Source organism: Sus scrofa, chromosome 11, assembly GCF_054392235.1.
Source record: "Sus scrofa isolate SSC_HxYL_T2T_F1_AM1 chromosome 11, Sscrofa_HxYL_maternal_Yorkshire_Landrace_v2.0, whole genome shotgun sequence".
NCBI classification, from domain to species: Eukaryota; Metazoa; Chordata; class Mammalia; order Artiodactyla; family Suidae; genus Sus; species Sus scrofa.
In genome coordinates this window covers 15,283,249-15,308,970 of record NC_139393.1, presented here as the reverse complement: position 1 = coordinate 15,308,970, position 25,722 = coordinate 15,283,249, and the positions used below count along the sequence as shown (strand labels likewise).

The following is a 25,722-nucleotide window of genomic DNA, read 5'->3' as shown; positions in this document are numbered from 1 at the left end:
AAAAGGAATCCTATACATTATATATTTTCTAGCTACAGTGGAAGTGAGATCAAAATCAATAACAAAAAAGAGAAATAGGAAATGATCATATATTTGGAAATATACTTCTAAATAACCCATGAGTTAAAGAAGAAATCACAATGGAAATTAGAGAATACTTTGAAGAGAAAGATAATAAAAATATGACATAAAAAGTCATGGATATAGTTAAGTCTGTGTTAGAAGAAAATATATATGAACATATTTAAATAAATATATTACAAAAAAAGAAAGTGAAAATTAATGATACAGGCTTCGCTTGAAGAAGGTAAAAAAAAAAAAAGAGGAGCATATAAAATACTAAGTAAGTATAAAGAAGGAAATAATTCAGGTAGAGGAAAAAAATGAAATGTAAAATAAACATAATCAACCACATCAAAAACAGATTCTTTGACAAGACTAGCAAACCATAACTCAGCAAGACCTATAAAGAAACAAAAAAGAAAGAAAACATATATTACTAATACCAGGTCCATGAACATTAAAAAAGATGAGAAGATGATAATAAATTTAAATGTAATGGACATATACCTTGAAAAACAGAATTCATCAAAGCTAACACAGGAAGAAACAGACCATATGAATAGTCCTATGTATTTTTTAAAAATTGAACCTATAATTTAAAACCTTTCCACAAAGACAGCTCCAGGTAAGTTGGCTTCACTTGGAATTCCTCCAAACATTTAAGGAAGAATTAACCACAATCTGACACAAACTATTCCAGACAAGAGAAAAAGGGAAAATATGTCCCACTTTGTTTTATGAGGTCAGTTTAACTTTGTTACAAAAACTTGATGACAATAAAAAAAGGAAAATCACAGAGCAATCTCTCTCATGAACATAGATGCAAAAACTCTAAATAGAATATTAAAAAAATCAAGGGCTATATTAAATGAGATTGTACATTATGACCACTGCGTTTATTCCAGGAATGCAAAGTTGTTTTGACATTTGAAATTCTTCACATTAAGTAACAGGGAGGGGTACCATATAGTTATCTCAACAGACTAAAAAAAATTTTTTTTTCCTGTCTTTTTGCCATTTCTTGAGCCGCTCCCACGGCATATGGAGGTTCCCAGGCTAGGGGTCGAATCAGAGCTGTAGCTGTTGGCCTAGCCACAGCAACTCGGGATCCGAGCCGTGTCTGTGACCTACACCACAGCTCACGGCAATGCCGGATCCTTAACCCACTGAGCAAGGCCAGGGATCGAACCCACAACCTCATGGTTCCTAGTCAGATTCGTTAACCACTGAGCCACAACAGGAACTCCAGATTTAAAATTTGTTGATAAAACTCCATACTCATTCATGACTTAAAACATAACAAGACAGAAGGCAACATTATAAATTTGATAAAGCTTATCTACAACATATCTACCTAGTGAAAGCTTTCCCTCCTTCCCCACATTTCAGAAAAAGACAAGGGTGACCACTATCACCACTTCTGTTCAACACTGTAACACTGTACTGGTTGAACATTATACAGTATCACAGAGCTAGAAAAAAATAAAAAGAATCAAAGCTGCTATTAATCACAAACCATGTGGTGGATGTACAGATCAAGTTTGCAAAAGAATCTATAGATGAAGTTTAGAAATAACTGGTAAATTTAGCAAGGCCACTAGTCCATGTACAAAAATAAAACTAAATCCAGTGGTTTATACAAAAAGAAAAACAGAATGTGATCAATTTAGGATTATCCCAGGAATGCAAGAGTGGTTTATCATCAGAAAAACTACAAATGCAGTTTACCACATAAACAAATAAAAGAAACAAAAAACCCACATGTTCATCTCAATAGATTCTGAAAGTCATTTAATAAAATTCAGTACATTCTAATTCATAATAAGAGTATATAAGAATATAAAGAACTTCTCTGATTAATCAACTCAAGAAATTCTTAATGGTGAGATGATACGAGCACTACCTTTAAAGCCAGAATTAAGAAAAGTGTCCATTATCGTGGTTATTAATTACATAGGGCTGGAGGAACCAGCAGCATGGTAAGACAAGAACAAGAAATAAAACACATAAAGATTGCAAAGGAAGAAACAACACTCTCATCTAGTTTCAAATAATATAAATGTCTATGCAGAAAACCCAAAGTAAAACCATTAAAAATAAGTGAGGAAGGTTTCTGGATCTAATACAATCAACATACAAAGGTCAATTACATTTCTAAATACAGCAACCAACAATTTCTAAATGTAACTTAAAATAGATACTATTTAAATTATAAATAAGAACTGTAAGTTTCTTAGAAAAAATATAACAAAGTTTTCTGAGATTTATATGGAGAAAATTATAAAATTTTTCTAACGGACATGAAAACTATCCTAACTAGGGAAAATTCAACATATTAATAATGTGGATTATTCAATATCATAAAGATATTAATTCTACTCAAATTGATATACAGATTCAGAGTAATCATAATCATATCCCCAACTGCTGTTTGAGAACTACAAAGTTGATTCTAAAACCTAGATGAAACAGCAAAAAGCCAAGAATGACTGAAGCACCCTACGTGAAGAAAATAAAATAGAACACTCTACAAGAGATTGAGACTTATTATAAAGCTATAACAATTAAAATACTGGTTACTGGTGCATGAATAAATCGATCCATGAAAAGAGTGCAAAAAAGACCCAGACATGTATCCCCATATAATGGAGATTTGATACATGACAGAGACAGCCCAGCCTCAGCCCACGGTGATGACACACAGAAAGTAGGAAGCAGTACTAATTCCATACCATTTTCTGAGACCTGCAGTTACCAAGAGCAACACCATGGCTCATGATTACACTTGCAAAGAACGAGTCTTTTGGTAAATAAGAGGGAATTTGCACATTTTTTGGTTTATGCAAACTGAATTATGGTTTATTATTGTATGATTCATTACATTAACTTATTAATACTCAGTGATAAGTGATTTTCTTCCTTGAAAGATTCAGCATAAAGGCAGGGGACCTCAACAGGGTGTTTTTGTTGTTTACCTTTGTTTTTAACGACAGTTTTTTTTTTTTTTTTTGGCTTTGGAATGCTTGCTTTGCTTACATCTTTGTTGATGAAAAAGGAACTAATTGTTTTTAAGCAAAAAAAGATTACTGGTCTGCTATTAAACACATTTTGCAAGGCTGTGGATTAGCCTTGCAATCTTTTCCAAGACTTGGCATCTAAGGCAAGTGCAATTTTTCCCCTTAGTTCAATCCCCATTACCATTTTATCTTCCATCTGAGGCCTGCCTACCAATAGTAGCCAGCTCTTGTCTGAATCCTGCTACTAGGCTCATACAGATGACACTTCTAGAGAAGCTCATGGCATCTCAACACAGGATACCCAACTTTTGATGATGGCTTGCACAAGAAAAATCACTATTGTTTCCTGTCATTTTGCATTTAGTAGGCAAAAAGCTACTTCTTGCTCCAGGGGAATTTCAGATCTTGACATTGATGGAAATAAAAAGAATATTCAAGTAAATTAATTTCCTTTGACAAAGCTATAAACATTCAAAACCATAGATTGTCTTGGACTTTTTACTGTTTAAAATATACAATGACAAAACCATCAAAAAGTCATACATTCTCAGAGTTCCCTGGTGGCTCAGTGTGTTAAGGATCTGGTGTTGTCACTGCTGTGGCTTCTTAGGTTCAATCCCTGGCCTAGGAACTGACATATGCCACAGGCACAACCAAAAAAAAAAAAAAAAAAAAAAGATTTCTTCTCTCAGAGCAAGTAAATATTTCATATGGATATTTTTGGCTCTATCAAATGTTACTTGAATTTGATAGACTACCATGCTATTACTAATGTGATTATTATATTCACTTAGCCAATTTGTAGTAATTTTATATTTGGATATATAAAAATACATAATTATCTAACTCCAAAAGCACATTCTCTCTGAGGAGAAATAAATATGTATTTTCAAGACAGTTCTGCTTAAATATAACTACAGCCCCAAAGTAACCATATATAGGCCTATCTATTTATAACTGTTAACAGCATAGTTAACTAACTAGGAGAAATCAACTGACCAATAATGTTCAACATTATTATGTGACTCTGCATTTTACTTATATTTTTATTTAAAAAACTATATTGTATAAAAGATGAAAACTTGTCACTTGATACAAGCCCACAAAGATTTACACAGATGTCTCCTTCTGAGTTTTAGTTTTTAGCTTTACATTTAAAAAGCTAAATCTTAGCTTTTGAACTGATGTCTGTATATGGTATGAGATATAGGTAGGTCCAGCTTCAATCTTGTGCACGTGGTTTTCCAGCTATTCCAGTGCCATCTGTTTAGAACAACAACAACAAACAATTCTTCCCCCCACTAAAGGGCCTTGGCAGCTTTGTAAAAAAATCACTTAGTGATGGATGCATGGGTTTACTTATGAACCCTAAATTCTATTCCATTGAACTATTTATGCCTATCCATGTCAATACAAAACTATTTTGATTACTGGGGCACTGTAATGAGTTTTAAAATTGGGAAGATTCAAGATCGTCTGGGCTATGTGAGCTCCCCTATATGCCCATAGGAACTTTAGGATCAGCTTATCCATTTCTGGAAAACAAAATGGCAGATGCAATTTTGATAGAGGATGTGCTGAATCTGTAGATCAGTTTGGGGAATGCTGTCATCTTTCTTTATTACTCAATGAATTTATTACATTTATAGTTGTACATGATCACAATCCAATTTTATAGGATTTCCAACCCACAACCCCAGCGCATCCTATATTGTCATCTTAACAATATTGTCTTCCAATCCATGAACATGACATGTCTTTCCATTTATTTAGGGCATCTGCAATCTCTTTCAACAGTGTTTTGTAGTTTTCTGTGGAGAAGTATTTCATTTCCTTGGTTAAATTTACTGCTAAGTATTTTATTCTTTGTGGTGCTACTATAAATTGAATTGTTTTAATTTTCAGACTGCTCATTGATAACATTTAGAAATACAGCAGACTTTTGCCTTCTGATTTTGTATACTGCAGTGTTACCACATCATTAGTTCTAACGGATAGGCTTTTTACTCCTTAGCATATTCATGACCATAACCATCTGCAAACAGATCGAGCTTTACTTTTCCTTTCCAATCTGTGTGCCTTTTTTCTTATCTAATTGCTCTGCTAGAATTTGTTATAATGTAGAATAGAAGTGGCAAGAATGTACATCCTTAACTTGTTCATGATCTCAGAGGGGGTAAGATTTCAGTTTTTCACCATTAATGTTAGCTGTGTATATTTCATAAATGTCCATTCAAAGAAATTCTATTCCCAGTTTGTTGTTGTTTTAAGCAGGAAATGGTGTCAGATTTTGCTGCATCTCTTAAGGTGATCATGGCTTTTCCCTTCATTTATTCTATTAATACAGTATAGAGCATATGGACTGACTTTATATGTTAGACTGACATTGCATTCTTGGAATAATCCACTTAATTGTAGCATATAATCCTTAAGTATGTTGGTAGATTCTGTTTGCTAGTGTTTTGTTGAGGATTTTGCATCAATATTCACAGAGGATACTGCTCTATAGTTTTCTTGTGGTGCCTTTTCTGGTTTTGCTTAACCAATAGTACTGGTATCATAGAATTTTAGGATGTGCTCCCTGCTCTTCTATTTTTTGGAAGAATTTTATAAGGATGAGTGTTAATCCTTTAAACATTTGTTAGAATTCACCAGTGAAGACATCTGGTCCTGGGCTTTTTAAAAAAATTTTAAGTGTTTTGATTACTGTCTCTTTTTTAGGTCTATTCAGATTTTCTATTTCTTCTTTAGTCAGTTTAGTTTGTTTTTCTAGATATTTGTCCCTTTCACCTATATTATCTGTTGACATATATTTATTTGAGGTATTCTGTTACCACTTTTCTTTCTTTCTTTCTTTTTTTTTTTTGTCTTTGTGCCATTTTCTTGGGCCACTCCTGCGGCATACGGAGGTTCCCAGGATGGGGTCGAATGGGAACTGAAGCCACCGGCCTACGCCAGAGCCACAGCAATCAACACAGGATCCAAGCGACATCTGTGACCTACACCACAACTCACGGCAATGCCAGATCATTAACCTGGCAAGGCCAGGGATCGAACCCGCAACCTCATGGTTCCTAGTCAGATTCGTTAACCACTGAGCCACGACGGGAACTCCTACCATTTTTATTTCTGTAAGGTTAGTAGTCAGAAGTAATTTAAATTACTAAATTACAAATCTTAGTAATTTGTGTCTTTTTTTTCTTGGTCCAGGTAAAGGATAATTTTTTTTTTAATCTTTACAAAGAACCAACTTTTCTATTCTATATTTTCCTGTATTTTTACATATATATTTAAACATCTCTCTACATGCAATGCTGAATGGTTAGCACATTGAATAACTGAAAGGACATTATTCTTAACATGATGAACAGGGAGCACTCCTAGAAACATCTTACACATGTCTTTAAACACTATCTGCATGTGTTACACAATGGTTAGCCCATACATTCTCAGAAGTAACACTGGTTTTAACATGCCGTGTAAGAAACAATTTCCTTTCTTCCTTTCTTCCTTCGTTCCTCCCTCCATCCCTCATTTGCTTTTTAACCATCCGCGGCACACGGAGGTTCCCAGGGTGGGGTCTAGTCAGAGCTACAGCTGCCACCCTATGCCACAGCAGCACTAGATCCAAGCCGTGTCTACAACCTACACCACAGCTCAGGGCAACATCAGATCCTTAACCCACTGAGCGAGGCTAGGGATCTAACTTGAAACCTCATGGTTCCTAGTTGGATTCGTTTCTGCTGCACCACAATGGGAACTCCAAGCAACAATTTTTGAAACATCTTTTTTACAGGTGTACTCAAACATCTCTCTACATGGTACAGAATGGCTAGCACATCCATTTGCTAAAATAACACAGTTATTTTTCTATTATATATTTTCTCTATGTCTTTATTTCCCTCTTCTTGCTTTCAGTTAAACTTTCTTTTCTTTTTCCAATTTTTTAAGATGTAAAGTTACTAATTCTTTTTTTTTAATGTAGGCTATAAAATTCCCTCTGAGCACTGTTTTATTTTGCTGCATCCATAAGAATTGAAATGCTGTTTCATACCGAACTTTTACCTCAAAGTTTTCTCTTAGTTCCTTTTTATTTTTTCTTTGACTTACTCATTAGTTAAGAGTATGTTGTTTAATTTCCATACACTTGTTCATTTTCAAAACTTCCTTTTGGTTGTTCCCCGCCCTGGCACAGTGGGTTAAGAATCCGACTACAGTGGTGGCTCAGGTTGCTGCGGAGGCACAGGTTCAATCCTTGGCCCAGTGCAGTGGGTTAAAGGATCCGGTGTTGCTGCAGCTGTGGCTCAGATTCAATCCCTGGCCTGGGAATTTCCATATGCTGCAGGTGTAGCCATAAAAAAATTCTTTTGTTATGGATTTCTAATTTCATGTCATTGTGGTTGGAGAACACACTTTAATCTTTTTAAATTGAGACTTGTATTATGGCCTAACACATGGTCTTAGAGAATATAGCATTGCCCATGAGAGGAATGTGTACTGTTGTTGGAGTGGTCTGAGATGTCCATTAGATCTAGATGGTTTATAGTTTCCCAAGTTGTCTACTTCCTTGCTATTCTTTCTTTGGTACTTTGAGTTACTGTCTAATACATTCTTTCATTTCAGCCTTAAGAACTCTTTTTATTTATGACAAGTATAATAGCTTTTATCTGAAGACTCTCTTAGCTTCTCCAATATTTTCACAGGTAGTTTTGCTGGATATAAAATTCTGACTTGACAGTTGTTCTTGCACCACTTTGAATATGTCATCCAGTGCTTCTGGTCTCTCTGATTTCTGATAAGAATCCAGGTGTTACCTAATTAAGCACCATTTGCAAATGATGAGTTATGTCTCTTGTTGCTTTCAAGATTCCCTTGTAGTCTTTGGCTTTTGATAATCTGTAATGCATCTTGGTGTGTACCTCTGAGTTTATCCTACATAGAGCTTGTTGAGTTTTAGTGTGTATATATATAGTAAGGTTTTCATCAAATTTATAAAGTTTCCGGCCAATATTTCTTCAAATATTCTTTTGGTCCCCCTTTCCCTCTCTTTTTCTTCTGAGACTCCCACTGTGTAGTATTGTTGATAAAATCCCAAAGGTCTCTGAGGCTTTCTTACTGTTCCCCAGACTGGATGATCTCAATTGACCTATTTTCAAGTCTGCAGATTCTTTTTTCTGCCTGCTCAAATCTGCTGATGAACTTTTACAGTGAATGTTTGATGAAAATTAAATCAGTTGTTAAAAACTTTTTAACTCCAGATTTTTATAATTTTTGTAAATTTATAACTAAGTTATCATTTTATTACAAATTTATAACTTTACAAAGACATCTTTTTGAAATTCCTCTTTATTGCTATTCTTTTTAGTAAGATATTGTCCTCATACTCACTTTCAGCCCTTGAACATATTTAAAAGAGATGTTTTAGTCTTTGTCTATTATGTCCAATATTTGGGCTTCCTCAGGCATAGCTTCTATCGACTGCTTTTTATCCTTCTGTGTATTGGCCATACTTTGAGTAACTTGCCAGTTTTTTTCTTGGAAAACAGGCATTTTAAATATCATGTGCTATCCTATTGGAAAATCAGATTTTCTCACCTCAGCCCTCAAAGTTTGCTGTTGGTGCTGTTTTTGTGGTGATTACTGTATGTACTTTAGTGACTTTTTTTTTTTTTTTGTCTTTTCTAGGGCCATTCCCGCAGCATATGGAGGTTCCCAGGCTAGGGGTCTAATAGGAGCTGTAGCTGCTGGCCTACTCAAGAGCCATAGCAACGCCAGATCCGAGCTGCGTCTGCGACCTACACCACAGCTCATGGCAACGTCGGATCATCGGCCCACTGAGCAAGGCCAGGGATTGAACCCGCAACCTCATGGTTCCTAGTCGGATTTGTTAACCACTGCGCCACGGCGGGAACTCCTTTAGTGACCTTTCTGAATTAATTCTGCAAAATCCATAATTTTTGTTTTGTGTGACCAGTTATAGTAGTCCATTAGCTAAGCTGTTAGCTAACAATTGGACAGATTTCCTTAAGTGCTTAGAACCAAAAAAATCTCCCAGTCTCTGCTGAGATGTTCTGTGTGAGTTTGGCAGCAGTCCTTCAACATTCAGCCAGGCAGCTTTTAACTTTGCTTCAGCCTTTATGTCTTGCTTGCAGGAAAGCCTCAAGGTCAGTCAGAGTTGAGTGCTCAGGGTCTCTCTTAAGCATGACAATCCCAGACATGTGCATGGCTTTCTAAGACTGTCAAAAATGTCAGTTTTTCAAAGACTTTACAAGTATCACATTTCTAACCTTTCTTCCCAAGTTTTCCTTAACTACCATTTGTCCTAACTTCAGGTAGAAGAGAACTGTCCTTCCTCCCAAAGGCCCCTCCCCTGGGTAGTGGCTTTAGGACTGGGCGAGTTCCAAGTTAGGCAAATAAAAATAAACTTTCGAATGGTCTTCCAGGGAGGCGTTAGACAGGTCAAATAAGGACAATCTCTGAGAAACTGGGCTATTCTGTTTTCTCCAGGACCAGGAATGTGGGATGTTATTTTCAAGGCTATTGCTAAGTTTGGGAGCAAAGCATAGGAGTAGTCAAAGTTAAAATACCACAATGCATGCTGTTCTTACCAAGACTCAGCATTTTTTTTTTTTTTTTTAGTAAGCATAATCCAACTGTTGTGAGCCTTTAGTAAGTTTCTTCAGTTCTGAAAAAATTGATTTTGACAGTTTTGGAGGCCAGTTTTATGGTTTCTTCTAGGGAGAGGCAGAAATTTGGAATTTCTTTTTTCTTCTTTTTTTTTTTTTTTTTTTTTTTTGTCCTTTTGCCTTTTCTAGCGCCATTTCTCGTGGCATTTGGAGGTTCCCAGGCTAGGGGTCCAATTGGAGTGTAGCCGCCGGCCTACGCCAGAGCCACAGCAATGTGAGATCCGAGCCGCGCCTGCGACCTATACCACAGCTCAAGGCAACGCCAGATCCTTAACCCATTGAGCAAGGCCAGAGATCGAACCCGCAACCTCATGGTTCCTAGTCGGATTCGTTAACCACTGCGCCACGATGGGAACTCCCAGAAATTTGGAATTTCTTTTTTTTTTTTTTTTGTCTTTTTGCTATTTCTTAGGCCGCTCCCGCGGCATATGGAGGTTCCCAGGCTAGGGGTCCAATCAGAGCTGTAGCCACCAGCCTACGCCAGAGCCACAGCAACGCAGGATCCGAGCCGCATCTGCAACCTACACCACAGCTCACGGCAACGCCGGATCCTTAACCCACTGAGCAAGGGCAGGGACCGAACCCGCAACCTCATGGTTCCTAGTCGGATTCGTTAACCACTGCGCCACGACGGGAACTCCTTTTTTTTTTTTTTTTTTTTTTTTGGTGGAATTTCTTAAGCCGACATTTTTATTGATGTTCCCATCCCATAACACAACTCTGCATCATAATCAAACACCTAATTAATGTAACCCAGTCATGACTGTCATCAAAGAACGAAAAAATGTACAGCTGTGCTACAAAACTCTGTTTCCTGTCCTCTCAGCCTCTTCAACATCAAGCATACAATGTGGCTTTCAAAGAGAATGACATTCTTTTTTCCCTCTTACCTACATGCACAAGCATCCTATCAAACTGCATTATATTTACTTACAATACCTGTGACTAGCTCTGTGCAAAACAGGGAATTCAATGACAGAAGCACATCTCAGTGAGCTGTTAAACCCTTGGTGCTTATCATAGACTCTACCCCCTCTTGCTACTTAATAAATTTGTTTAATCACAAGTGTAATGAAAAACGTTAGCTAACATATACTGAGTTCTAACTTTATTCCAGGCTCTGTGCTAAACAAATTTTAACTTCTTAAAAAACTGTAATTAATATATATATATATATATATGAGTTCATGTAACATATATGTATATTTTTAGAAATCAAGTTAGATATGCATATACCAACAATCCAGTTTAACAGAACATTATTAGTAACTTTTAAAGATCCTGTGAGATAATCTTGAATTCCATGTTATTAATTTCCTGTGTTTCCCTATAGCTTCACCATTTGTGTATCCATAAACAATGTATAACTGTTTTACGTTTTAAATTCTATAAATGGACTCAAACTATATTATTATGTGATTTTTATCTTTTTGCTCAACATTACGTTTTTGGAAATTATTTCATTTTTTACTACTATAGAGTATTCCACTAAATGACAGACCTAAGGACATATGAGCTAATAGCAGTCAGAAAAGGCTACACTATGCTTAGATAATAAACTCTTAAGGGGAGGGGAAAAATCTGAGGATCAAGCCCTAGAGTGTGTCAACTTTTAAAAGTAACAAAGAGGCAAAAGACCCAGGGAAGGAGGCTGAGACGGGTTTAGTTAGTGAACTAGAATGAAAACTAATAGAAAGTTGTGCCATGAAAGCCTACTGAGAGTTTAATAAAATAAGGAATGAGAAGAATCCACTGGCTGTGACAACACACAAGCTATGGATATCTCATCCGAGCTGTGTTCCGGTAGTGATGCAGAAGCCACAGGGGGCTAATTTAAAGACATAATGGCAGCAGAAACAGAAGACAACATACATAAACGACCATAAAAACAGCAGCAGAGAAATGAAGGTGTTGGGAAGGTCTGGGAAGTGGGAAGTTTTAAAATGTTATGAACACTAGAGCATGTATAGGCTGTTGAGAATAATCCTAGAGCATTCACAAGTTGTTGAAGCAAAATAAAGGGCTAACTCAGAAAAGTTTCTGAGAAGGTGAGAGGATGGGATCCAGAGTACAGAGAAAGGGAACAGCCTGTCACAGGAGGAGGGACACTGTCTCCAACACAAAAGGAGGAAAGATGAAGAAGATGAATGCAACATGTGAGGGTAGAAAAATGAGGGACATTAATCAAGAGCTTCCGTTTTCTCAATGAATTATGAAGGTCATTAACTAAGAGTGCAGGTGGAAAAGTCATCTTGAAAAGCGGGGAGGTGAGTTTACCAGAGACAGAGTAGAAAACTACAAAGCAATATTGAGTGCTAGCTATCTAAAGATTGTGATCAAGAATTCAAAAAGTCACCGTGTGTTTTTTCCTTGGGTGACATTCACCTGTTCAAGTACAGGCACAGAGGAAAAAAAAACGGAAAATTTCAATCGGAGAAGATTTTGGTCAGGCAAACGCCTTTCCCTCTGAAGGAAAGGCTGACATGCATTATTTGAAGTTATGTCACCTCAAAAAACAGTTCAAAATGCAAACTATGAAGTAAATAGCAAATACAGCTAATGAATTAAACTTACAATCTTTTATTTTAACTTAGTTCTCAAGATCACAATGACACCACAGTCGGTTCATCAGTCTTCCACTGGTTATTTCCATTTTACCTAAATTGGATTTTCTTTTCCATTATCATATTTTCTAAAGACACAACGATAAGATGTATAAAATCCTGCAATAGTTGCTGAAACAGTTTGATATTGTATTAAAAAATTTTTAGGTAAAAAGCTAAATATACTCTTTTCCTAGAAAACAAAGGAATTCACTAATGGCAAGTAAGCAACTTTTTTCACAGTAGATATAAATTATAGAACATTTAAACTTTTCATTTATATCCTATTTTACTTTCTTTTATATATCGCACATACCCACTGAAGGAAAAAAACTCAAAATACAGATTAACATGAAAGAATATATAATCAATCATTCTTGCTCCCCAAAGTCATATTAACACAAACAATTATAAATTTCAGATAGACGAATAGGCCATGTTCTATAAATACCAATTTGTTATTCTGTTTTTGCCATATAAATATTCATTTTATCTTACTACTTTTCAATATTTTAACCTAATCAATTTTCTCCTTATGCTTCATTTCTCTCATTTATAATTTGGAGACTTACCTCTTTTTACAGATTTACCAGAAATTAAGATATTTTGCTAATAAGAACTGTCCTCAAAATCTTACCGACAAAGTCAAATCATACCATGTTTTTTATCTAAACACATTTAGATTTAAAAGAAAAAAAACACACACAGAGAGATTTTGTTTGTTTTGCTTTTTAGGGCCGCACCCACAGCATATGGACATTCCCAGGCGAGGGGTCAAATCCGAGCGACAGCTGCTGGCCTACACCACAGCAACAGCAATGCGGGATTCGAGCCATGTTTGTGACCTACACCAAAGCTCATGGCAATGCCGGATCCTTAACCCACTGAGTGAGCCCAGGGATTGAACCTGCATCGTAATGGACACCAGTCAGGTTTGTTACTGTTGAACCACAATGGGAGCTACCACACACAGTGATTTTGAATCTTATTCTTAGTAAAGTTCTAAAGTTTGAGCCCAAACAATTCTTTGCAAGGGGCCGCCGTAGGACAGACATTTCATCCATAAGCAATTGCTACTCTGCTGTTTTTCCTCCCACGTTAGACATCATTACTTCTTTGGTTTGAACACAAAATTATACATGGATCAAATCAGAGTCCATATCATGTAATAGATGTCTATTTCTCAACACTAGACCTACATGGAGCAGAGCATGTCTACACACCCAAATCCCATCTGAAGTGCTGAACTTCACCTTGAATTCAATCCAGGGCACCCAGAGTAGAAACCAACTTTACATTTAACTTCTCTCTTCTATTTTTGCTCAGTGTATAGTTCTGCTCCTCAGTTTGAGTATACCTACTCACAATAACTAACAAGAAAGCAAATGAATCTTTAGGTATAAAGAGGCATTTATTAGGTCATATCCTCAAACTAATTCTTAGCTTTAAATAAATTTTTAATGCAGTTTCTTACAAGAACTATCTTGTTAAAAAAAAAAAAAATCCCCCAAACTTCTCACACTTCTCTTTTCCCATTACACCATATTCCAGAACGAAGGGACACTGCTGAGCTGGAGAGAGGGCTAGTTGAGAATAAACGTTCACGAGGAGAGCCAACAGAGAGCAACACCAACTCAGGTCAGCACGTTACCTCCACATTACTGTGACTAAGGCAAAGCAATTATTGGGACCTGCATTCTTATGCTACAAAGAAACTGTAACCATCAAATTTCAAAGATTAACAGACTAAAAACCAAGAAAACCTTCAGTGTTTTAGGAATGCAGTATTTTGCTAAAACGTTCGAAGACGACAATCAGGAGAGAAGAGTCTGCACTTGCTGTGGCGATCGGTGCAGAACGCTCTCGGGGTCTTTGTACTCATTGACCGGATTCATCACAGCTGTGTACACTTCACCATAGGCTCTGCAGACTAGGTCTGTAGACTGTTTTATGATCTGCTCTCTATTGATAAACAAACAATGTGAATACAGAGTCTAATTGTAAGAAAAGCTTCATACTTGAACGAATATACTTCATTTTCACAAATATCACATATATTATTACATAATCATTGCACAACTACACAAGTAATCTTTGGGGACAAAATTTTTTTTACATTATTTATTACATCTTTTCCATTAGTACGTAGGTTGCAGGAAGGCAGGGACTGTGCTTTGTTACTGCCTTATCTTCAGGGCTAGAACAGTGCCTGATATAATGGATCAAGAAAAACAAGAAAAAGAAACTGACCCACCAAGGTATTGATTTTGCAAAGGCGACTTACTGATAACACATTAACCTTAAACAAAGCAGCTTACAATTACTCAAATTTATCAATAGTGAAATCTCAGGATAACTTACAATAAATATACTGCCCTTTCATCTATAGCTCCTACAGTAATACCACATCTCCTAGATTTCTTTCTCATCTGGCAAAAAAGTAGCACTTGCTGCAACAAATCACAGCATTTTCACAAACACGCATTTCCATATAAGCACATAAAAGAATGACAGAAATAGTTTTAAACAAACAGAAGTAAATGTTTTTAGAAAAAAATCCCCACTGGGTTCATTAAATCTGCATTAACTCTCTTTTCCCCAACATTTACTCTGCCATTCCTAGCTACTTCTATTTCTGTACCTACTAGGGATAACATTTTTTTTTTTTCTGATTTTTACAGTAACTAAATAAAATGCATCTTTCAAGCTTTACTCCTAAACCAAGTCTTTTTATGTTTCCTATTTTTGTCAATGGCACAACCACATCCCATCACCTCAGTTCAGATCCTACCGAACTCTTGCCTGGAGTACACAAGAAAAACTCCTATCCAGTCGTTCCCCAGTCCGTCTCTTCTGCACTTTGGTATATGGTAAGCACTGCTATTACATTTATGTTTCTAAAGCAGACCTTCCATCATGACTCTCCTTTATCCTAGGCCTTTCTTCAAGGAGCTTTGATAGCTTCTTCTGGCTTCAGAGAAGTCAAAATTCCCTACCTCATCTCTCAAAATTCTTTATAATACCTCTGTATCACTACTGTTCTATCCACCCTGCTCTTGCTGACTTCCAAATTCCTGGCTCCCTCACATACCTCCATCTGCCCAGGATGTCTCTCTCCCCCTGACCTGTGAATACTCTTAATTCTCAGTAAAATGTTCGCTCTCATCCGTGAAGTCTTTCCTGATCTTCAGAGCTAGAAAGAATCAGTTTCCATTACATTCACTACCAAAATAATACATTTGTAAGATTATCTGTGGAAATGTGTGCCTGTGGTCTAAAAACGAATGGAATCAATCAATGGAATGAGGAAGGGAGTCCTCCTGTGATCCTGGATCATCAGCACACAGTTCCGACGAGGTCTCAAACTCTTTGAGTTGGAGCAACCTGACATTTTCCAAAACTTGCTAAAGCTTCCAAAGTGATATAGATAGAAGGAAGACACACTGAGTACATTTTCTGAGCAGAGTGGATTAAGGCTACTGGTTGTACTACCTTTTTGCTGGAAGGGAGGATGGTAGAAACTCGTTTGGAAATCTACCTAACCACAAGAGCCTTGAGGTTTTTTTTTTTTTTTTAATTGATTGATCATTCCTATAACTAATTGAGCTTAATAATTTCATCAAAATGATGTAAAAATAATTTCCATAAAGGATACAGCTGAAAAATACTATAGCTAGTTTTTCTGTTTGTTTGTTTTTTAGGGCCATGCCCATAGCATATGGAAATTCCCAGGCAAAGGGTCAAATCAGAGCTACAGCTTCCAGCCTACACCACAGCCACAGCCAGGTGGGATCTGAGCTGTGTCTGCGACCTACATCACAGCTCCTGGCAACACCAGATCTCCGACCCACTGAGCAAGGCCAGGGATAGAACCCACATCCTCATGGATAATAGCCAGATTTGTTTCCCCTGCACCACAACAGGAACTCTGGTATTTTACAATTTTGTTAAATATACACTTAATACCCATTTTGCAATGAGTTAATTAATGGATTCTGGATACAGTACTTTTAGTTCTTCACTAAAAGCAGTAAGATTTTGGGAGGTGTACAAAGAACTCATTACTCACACCTCATACTCTAAAATCTATATTCAATCTGAGCACAGTGTGTATTCAATCTGAACACAGTGTATCTATACTACATAAAGAATACACAGGAGTTCCCAGTGTGTTGCTCTGTGGAAACTAATTTGACTAGTATCCATGAGAACGCAGTTTTGATCCCTGGCCTTGCTCACTGGGTTAAGGATCTGGTGCTGTCGTGAGTTGTGATGTAGGTCACAGATGCAGCTCAGATCTGGCATCGCTGTGGCATAGGCCAGAGGCTATAGCTCCGATTCAACCCCTAGCCTGGGAACCTCCATATGCCATGGGTGTGGCCCAACACATACCCACACCCACCCCCCTCCACACACATCCACACACAAAAATACACAAACAAGGCTAGCCTCACAAGAAGTTAAAATCAGAATAAGGTATAATGAATATTAAACACATTTTTTAAAAGTCCAGTATTACTAAACTAACTGGTAAATGTAGAATAAATGAACTATTGAAATTCTTAAGTAATAAATTTTACATTTTAATTTCAAGTCCAAAACTTGAAAACTTGCTTAGTTGTAACTCAGGGCACATCTATTTGTAAGCTAAACTAACTTACAAATCTACAACTCACGATATAGCTGAAAAATCATAAATTTGCAATGGTGAAAACCAGAATAAAGCAATACTGCTAAGACACAATTACATGAAATCAAGCCCAATAACACCAAGAAAGAGTTTATAATTATTTTAGACATTGGTACTGACAATACAGGACTTCCTCATTCTGTTCCCCTGTTCAAGAGGCCACCAAAAAAATGAACACAGCTGTACTGAACAAGATGAGAGATATGAAAAAGAATCTTTCACACAGTGGGACAAAAAGGTCTTTCACATAGTGGGAAGTAAAACGGGAAGAGGAAAGAACTGTTCCTCCTGGCCTTACGAAGAAGAAATGCAATGGAAACGGAGATTCTCCAAATGATGAGCCAAATCCAAACTGGAAAGAGCAAGAACTGTAACTGACAGTGATTCTATATTTCTGAACAAATGCTGAGTTCATCTATCACTAACCCAAATGAGGTACAGGCTCATACACTTATGTTCTTTACTGTTTTTCTAATGAATTATATATACAGTTGAGAGAAAACGGTATAGAAAAGGGCATTACTGTCTGAAGATCTTGATTCCAGTTGAGGTTCTACTACTTTTTTTTTTTTTTTTTTTTTTTTTTGCTATTTCTTGGACCGCTCCCGCGGCATATGGAGGTTCCCAGGCTAGGGGTCTAATCGGAGCTGTAGCCACCGACCTACGCCAGAGCCACAGCAATGCGGGATCCGAGCCTCGTCTGCAACCTACACCACAGCTTACGGCAACGCTGGATCGTTAATCCACTGAGCAAGGCCAGGGACTGAACCCGCAACCTCATGGTTCCTCGTCAGATTCGTTAACCACTGCGCCATGACGGGAACTCCTCTACTACTTATTATTACCTTGAACAAGTAATTGAACCTTTCCAGGCCTAACTCACCACTATAAAACAAAATATTGATTTTCACCACCTTTACAAGGTACTTTGTTTTAAAATTATATAATTTGGAGTTCCCATCGTGGCTCAGTGGTTAACGAATCCGACTAGGAATCATGAGGTTGCGGATTCAATCCCTGGCCTTTCTCAGTGGGTTAAGGATCCGGCGTTGCTGTGAGCTGTGGCGTAGCTTGCAGATGTGGCTTGGATCCCGCATTGCTGTGGCTCTGGTGTAGGCCGGTGGCTACAGCTCCGATTAGACCCCTAGCCTGGGAACCTCCATATGCCACTGGTGCGGCCCCAGAAAAGGCAAAAAGACAAAAAATAAAATAAAATTATATAATTTCATTGAGGGTTAAGAGCATTTTTAATGCACTGCTGCCAAAAAAATCTCTATGTGCTAAATTTATACACACACCCACACATTACTTTAGGGGATTTTTCCCTAAATAGTGATTTATAAAAAGCATATCAGTTACTTGTATATAAATGGGTGATATTTCTAAAATGCTAAAGCAATTTTCTTGCCATTCTTTTTTATTAATAATGCTAATTATTAATAATGCTAATTACTATTTAAGTTCATCCTTAATGTAAAAAAGCACAGGCAGATGTCTGTATACCATCTGCCTGCCTGGTGTCTTGTCCCAAATTATTCACTAACACCATGTCTGAAATACAGAGTTCAAATAATGATGAATCATTATAGTGACATATCAATATTCAAAATGGAAAACTTCAGGAATTCTATGAATACAAAATGACCAGAAAATCATTTCAGTCTAGTCATGTGCTTCAGGAAACTTGGAATGTCCTTATCTCCCGATTACTTCGTCTACAGGTAAAGAAAAGCAGCACTTTTTTTTTTTTTCAGTCATGTATGCTATTCTCCTGCCAGCATAGATATCCCCCTCAGATTTTACTTTCTATATTTTGATCAGTCACAGCCAATCAAACAGCTGATGAATAAAGAATATGTTTAGAACTGCTTCTCTATGTTAAAATTTTAAAGACAAGGCCTGCTTTTCTCATGGCCAACAGATCTGCAAAAAAGGACAGTTAAAAGGGAAAAGCTTTTGGGAGTTCCCATTGTGGCTCAGTGGAAATGAATCCGACTAGTATCCATGAGGATGTGGGTTTGATCTATGGCCTCAATCAATGGATCAGGGATCCGGAGTTGCCATGAGTTGTGGTGTAGGTGGCAGACATGGCTGGGATCTGGTGTTATTGTGGCTGTGGTATAGGCTGGCAACTGCAGCTCCAATTCGACCCTTAGCCTGGGAACTTCCATATGCCACGGGTACAGCCCTTAAAAAAAAAAAAAAAAAAAAAAAGGGAAAAGCTTTTATTTGAATGTAAGCTAAGACTCATCTCTATATAGTTAGACCATTAACTTTCTTGGTCTCTTTACTACCATGAAATTCTCATAGTAATTTCAAAAAAAATTTAAAACTTGACTCATACAAATAAAGACTGTCAAACATTTAATTTGTTAACGAGAAATTTTTAGTAAGATGGTAAAGCTGGTTTGCAAAATATTTTGAGGAACCGGTCACTTACAGGCATTTAAAAAGGAAGGTTAAAATTAGGTTATGTACAAAATGGGTTAACATACCATGAAGCAGGAAAAAACACAGGAAATGAAAAACTACTGAAACAGTAAGCAACAGTAAACAGAGAATCAAACAGTGGTGCATTCCCCCTAAATAATTAAATACTATTTGATGAGCCCGGTAACAATGTCTCAGTATGGCACTAACAGGACATGCTGTTCTCTCAGACTCGATATGCCTGGTTTCCATGTTTAGGACAGTCTTTCTTACTTTTGGAAAGTACAGAGTTTTGGATATAGTTTGCTATACCAGTATACCACATATCAAAGATAATAATCTGAGTTCCCGTCGTGGCGCAGCAGAAACAAATCCGACTAGGAACCATGAGGTTGTGGGTTCGGTCCCTGGCCTCACTCAGTGGGTTACGGATCCGGTGTTGCCTTGAGCTGTGGTGTAGGTCGCAGACTTAGCTTGGATCCCATGTTGCTGTGGCTGTGGCATAGGCCAGCAGCTACAGCTCTGATTGGACCCCTAGCCTGGGAACCTCCATGTGCTGTGGGTGTGGCCCCAGAAAGACAAAAAAGACCAAAAAAAAAAAAGAGACAATAATCATGTAACTTATGTGCTGTGGTGAAGAAGAAGAAACAAAGGAAGAAAAGATGAGTTTGTTATGTAATTTTACAGACTGGCAACCTATTTTAGTTATTTATGCATGGGAATGTCATACATTATAAAACTTAATTTATCCAGTTATAAATGTCATAATGCCACAAAAATCTAGTATTATAAATTTCAAAATTACTGTATAACTAAATGGAGATATCACTGTCATTTTAAAATATGTTCATTGAATTACATATATTTTAAACAATTATTTAAAGTACTGAGCTTGATAATAAATGAACTGCTTACTTCCAGCATCAGTGAGCTTGTCATTAATCAGTACTTTAGAATTTTGGTTACCATAACAACATTATACAACTTTCATCATTATCATAAACCCAGCACTTCTAAAAATAACATTTCAACATTCAGGTCCTGTGATCACTAAAATTAAGCTTTATTAGTTAAGAGTGCAATCAAACAGGCCATAGGAGAAGAGGTGTTAACAGTTTAAACCCAAAAAAACTAAGGAAAAAAATAAATTGGTTGAAAAGTGCATATTTTAATTTCTTTTTATCATAATACCAAAGACGTCATAGCTTTCTGTCATTCATAGTAAAATTAACGCATGTTTTAGATGAGACAAAGGCCATCTCACCTAAGCCTTATCTACTACATATGCCTAACACTCTGAACCTCCTCTAAAAATATTAAAGAGCTTCTGGAATCAGAAATACTGGATTTGAACCTCGGCTCTGCTTCTTGCTAATTGTTTGATCTTGTTTCAATTATTTAACTTTTCTAAAAAACGGTCTCTTCCGTCAAATGGAAATCCTAACGTACTGACTTATTGCGAAGATTAAGTGAAGCAATCCATTCAAGGATCACTCCAGCTGAGAAGCTAACATTAGACAGCAGAGGTTGGTGCAGAAGTGGTGGACAGGGCAAGGCCAAAAACAGAGAATGGCTTAGGCGTCTGTGAAATTCTATCTTGAACCTGAGTGGCCACTGTGGAGATGGTCAAAAGTGACCAGGGTCACAGTTTTCTTTCTATATATTTAATAAAATGGTTCCATGGCAATTTTGATTGGAGTTAGGCTGAATTTACAGATTAACTACATTACGTGGAGATGAAGACCATGTGACCGTGCTGGAGCAAATGTCACACTTGATGATGACACATCAGAAACATTCTTATTAAAAAGTTCAAAGTAAGATATGCGCTCATTACCACATCTACTATTTACTCTGGAGCATGCCCAGCCAATTTAATGAGTTTAGTCACAAGTACTGAAAAGAGTTAATAAAACTTACTATTTTTAGATGTTTGCACCAAAAACAAAAACATCAAGGCAAACAACTGATAAACTAACAGAATTAAGAATTCAGTTAACCTGAACAAATTCAAAATGAACATATAAAATTAGTACTTTCCCTGTATATCAGCAATATCTAATTAGAATAGGTAATAGAAAATAAAAGACCTTATCATAAGAGCCACAGAATTGTTTTCTAGGAATAAACCCAATAATATAAATGGAAAGTTCTGTGAAGAAACTATTAATCTTTACAGAAAGTTCTAAAAGAAGATCTGAATAAACAGGCATAACCACGTTTATAGGCGGGAATATTCGCTAGTGGCTTTTCTATGTCTGTTTTGTCCATTTATGTTAGGTTGGTGAATGTTTTATCTCCACTTAAAAAGAATGTTGTTTCTTATAGCTGTATGTGGTTAGTCTCTTCCTAATGGGTTGAGCTGATTGGTGCAATTGCTCAGTTCTTTTACACTGAACTAGTTTTCTGTCTACTTTTTCTATCAATTATCAAGAGAGAAGGGTTGAAACATCAAAATAAATGTCAATTTATCCTTCCTCAAGTCTAAAAACTTTTACTTCACATTTTTGAAGCTCTACTTTTAGATAAATATATTTACTATTCTAACTTCATGAATTATTGTATTACTCTGAAAGATCCTCGTCTGCCCATTAGTCTAATTTTTACAATATTAATTTCAGGATATAATTACTTCAGCTTTAAAACAATTTTTATTCACATGGTATTTGCTGTTGTTGTTGTTGCTGTCTTTTTGCCTTTTCTAGGGGGCGCTTCTGCAGCATATGGAGGTTCCCAGGCTAGGGGTCTAATGGAAGCTGTAGCTGCCTGCCTACGCAAGAGCCACAGCAACACAGAATTCCAGCTGCCTCTGCAACCTACACCACAGCTTGCAGCAATGCCAGATTCTGAACCCACTGAGCAAGGCCAGGGATCGAACCTGCAACCTCATGGCTCCTAGTTGGATTCGTTAACCACTGAGCCACAGCGGGAACTCCCACATGGTATATTTTTCACCATCTTTTTAAACTATCTGTGTCCTTATATTTAAAGTGGATTTCTCATAGTCGATAGTTGAGCTATGCTTTATCATCCAATCCTTCTGCCTCTTAATATTGCTACTTATAAAGCTGAATTTAAGTCCATCATCCTGTTACTTATTTAATATTTCTCCCATCTGTTCTTTTTTATCCTTCCCTGCTTTCTTCTAACTGTTTAACATTCTATTTTATCTTATCTATTGGCATGTTAGAGAAAACGTTTTAGTACTTGTGATAAGGTTTATAATCTACCTTAAAACAAACTTTATTTATCTGTGTTAAGAATTCCACATCCGAACACAACGCTATATGACTGGAAATCAACAATAAGAAAAAACTGCAAAAACACAAACACGTGGAGACTAAACAACATGCTACTATACAACCAGTGGATCACCGAAGAAATCAAAGAGGAAATTAAAAAATACCTAGCAGCAAATGACAACAAAGATACGACACTCCAAAACATATGGGATGCAGCACAAGCCGTTCTAAGAGGAAAGTTTATAGCAATACAAGCCCACCTTGGGAAACAAGAAAAAGCTCAAATAAACAAGCTAACTTTCCATCTAAAGCAGCTCAAGAGAGAAGAACAGACAAGACCTAAAGTTAGCAGAAGGAAAGAAATCATAAAGTTCAGAGCAGAAATCAATGAAATAGAAACAAAGAAAACCATAGAAAAGATCAATGAAACGAAAAGCTGATTCTTTGAAAAGATCAACAAAATTGATAAACCTCTAGCCAGACTTATCAAGCAAAAAAGAGAGAGGACTCAAATCAATAAAATTAGAAATGAAAAAGGAGAAGTAACAATGGACATCACAGAAATACAAAGGATCATAAGAGACTACTATATGCAACTATACGCCAATAAAATTGAAAACTGAGAAGAAATGGACAAATTCTTAAAAGTACAATCTTCCAAGACGAAACCAAGATGAAATAGAAAAGACGAATGGACCAATCACAAGAACTGAAATTGAAACTGTGAGTAAAAAACTTCCAACAAACAAAAGTCCAGGACCAGATGGCTTCACAGGAGAATTCTATCAAACATTTAGAGAAGAGCTAACACCTCTCCTTCTGAAACTTTTTCAAAAAATTGCAGAGGAAGGGACACTCCAAAACTCATTCGATGAGGCCACCATCACCCTGATACCAAAGCCAGACAAAGATACCACAAAAAAAGAAAACCACAGGCCAATTTCACTGATGAACATTGATGCAAAAATCCTCAACAAAATACTAGCAAACTGCATCCAACAATACATTAAAAGGATTGTACATCATGATCAAGTGAGATTTATCCCAGGGATGCAAGGGTTCCTCAATATCTGCAAATCCATCTGTGTGATACACCACATTAGCAAACTGAAGAATAAAAACCCTATGATCCTCTCCATAGACACAGAAAAAGCCGGTGACAAAATCCAACACCCATTTCTGATAAAAACCCTTCAGAAAGTGGGCACAGAGGGAACCTACCTCATCATAATAAAGGCCATATATGACAAACCCACAGCAAACATCATTCTCAATGGTGAAAAGCTGAAAGAATTCCCGATGAGATCAGGAACAAGACACCACTACTCTTCAACATAGTTTTACAAGTCCTAGCCATGGCAATCAGAGAAGTAAAAGAAATAAAAGGAATGCAAATTGGAAAGGAAGAAGTAAAACTATCACTATTTGTAGATGACATGATACTGTACCTAGAGAACTCTAAACACTCTACCAGAAAACTGTTAGCGCTCACCCACAAATTTGGCAGAGTCACAGGATACAAAATTAATACACAGACATCAATGGCATTTCTATACACTAACAATGAAAGAGCAGAAAAAGAAATTAGAGAAGCAATCCCGCTTACCATCACATCCAAAAGAATAAAATACCTAGGAGTAAACCTACCTAAAGAGACAAAAGACCTGTACTCTGAAAACTATAAGACACTGATGAAAGACATCAAAGATGACTCAAATAGATGGAAAAATATACCGTGCTCATGGATTGGAAGAGTTACTATTACCAAAATGACTATATTACCCAAGGCAATTTACAGATTCAATGCAATCCCTATCAAATTACCAAGGACATTTTTCATAGAACTTGAACAAAATATTTTCAAGTTTGTGTGGAAGCACAAAAGACCCAGAGTAGCCAATGACAACCTGAGAAAGAAAAACGGAGCTGGAGGAATCAGGCTCCCTGACTTGAGACTACACTACAAAGCAACAATCATCAAAACTGCATGGTCCTGGAACAAAGACAGAAATATGGATCAGTGGAATAGGATAGAAAGCCCAGAATTAAACCCACACACCTACAGCCAACTCATCTATGACAAAGGAGGCAAGACTAGACAATGGAGAAAGGACAGCTTGTTCAATAAGTGGTGCTGGGGAAATTGGACAGCCTCATGGAAAAGAATGAAATTAGAACACTCCCTAACACCACACACAAAAATAAACTCCAAATGGATTAAAGACCTAGATATAAGACCAGACACTATAAAACTCTTAGAGGAAAACATAGTCCAAACACGCTCTGACATAAACAACAGCAACATCTTCTCAGATCCACCTCTTGGAGTATTAACGATTAAAACAAAAATAAACAAATGGGACCTAATCAAACTTCAAAGTTTCTGCACAGCAAAGGAAACCCTAAACACAACGAAAAGACAACCCACAGAATGGGAGAAAATCTTTGCAAGTGAATCAACGGACAAGGGATTAAGCTCCAAAATGTACAAACACCTTCTGCAGCTCCATGCCAAAAAAAAAAAAAACAAATAACCCCATCAAAAAATGGGCAGAATATCTAAACAGACAGTTCTCCAAAGAAGACATACAGATGGCCAAGAAACACATGAAAAGATGTTCAACATCACTCATTATTAGAGAAATGCAAATCAAAACCACTCTGAGGTACCACCTTACACCAGCCAGAATGGCCATCCTCAAAAAGTCTACAAACACTAAGTGCTGGAGAGGGTGTGGAGAAAAAAGAACCCTAGTACACTGTTGGTGGGATTGTAAATTGGTGCAACCACTGTGGAAAGCAGTACAGAGATACCTCAGAAAACTCAAAATAGAACTACCATTTGATCCAGCAATCCCACTCCTGGGCAACTATCCAGAGAAAACTATGACTTGCAAAGACGCATGTACTCCGATGTTCACTGCAGCACTATTTGTAATAGCCAAGACATGGAAACAACCTAAATGTCCATTGACAGAGGAATGGATCAAG

General features: G+C 36.9%; 1 protein-coding gene and 1 long non-coding RNA gene across 41 annotated transcripts in view; one reads left to right on the top strand and one right to left on the bottom strand.

Moving 5' to 3' along the window:
* COG6 (component of oligomeric golgi complex 6) overlaps positions 1–25,722 on the bottom strand; it is a 161,430-nt gene that overhangs the window by 75,433 nt on the left and 60,275 nt on the right. For 3 of the 40 annotated variants that reach the window (XM_084981529.1, XM_021065267.2, XM_021065268.2), the window contains one exon: positions 12,327–14,331. The exons of the other annotated variants lie outside the window; for them this stretch is intronic. In XM_084981529.1, the coding sequence (XP_084837655.1) occupies positions 14,184–14,331 (148 nt within the window). In that variant the 3' untranslated portion in view covers positions 12,327–14,183. Of the gene's footprint in view, positions 1–12,326; positions 14,332–25,722 lie in introns of those variants that run through there. 40 annotated transcript variants of the gene reach the window in all.
* Positions 11,199–19,153, top strand: LOC146398552 (uncharacterized). The gene is made up of 2 exons (XR_014819336.1): positions 11,199–18,021; positions 18,208–19,153. It is a non-coding gene; the product is annotated as an uncharacterized LOC146398552 (long non-coding RNA).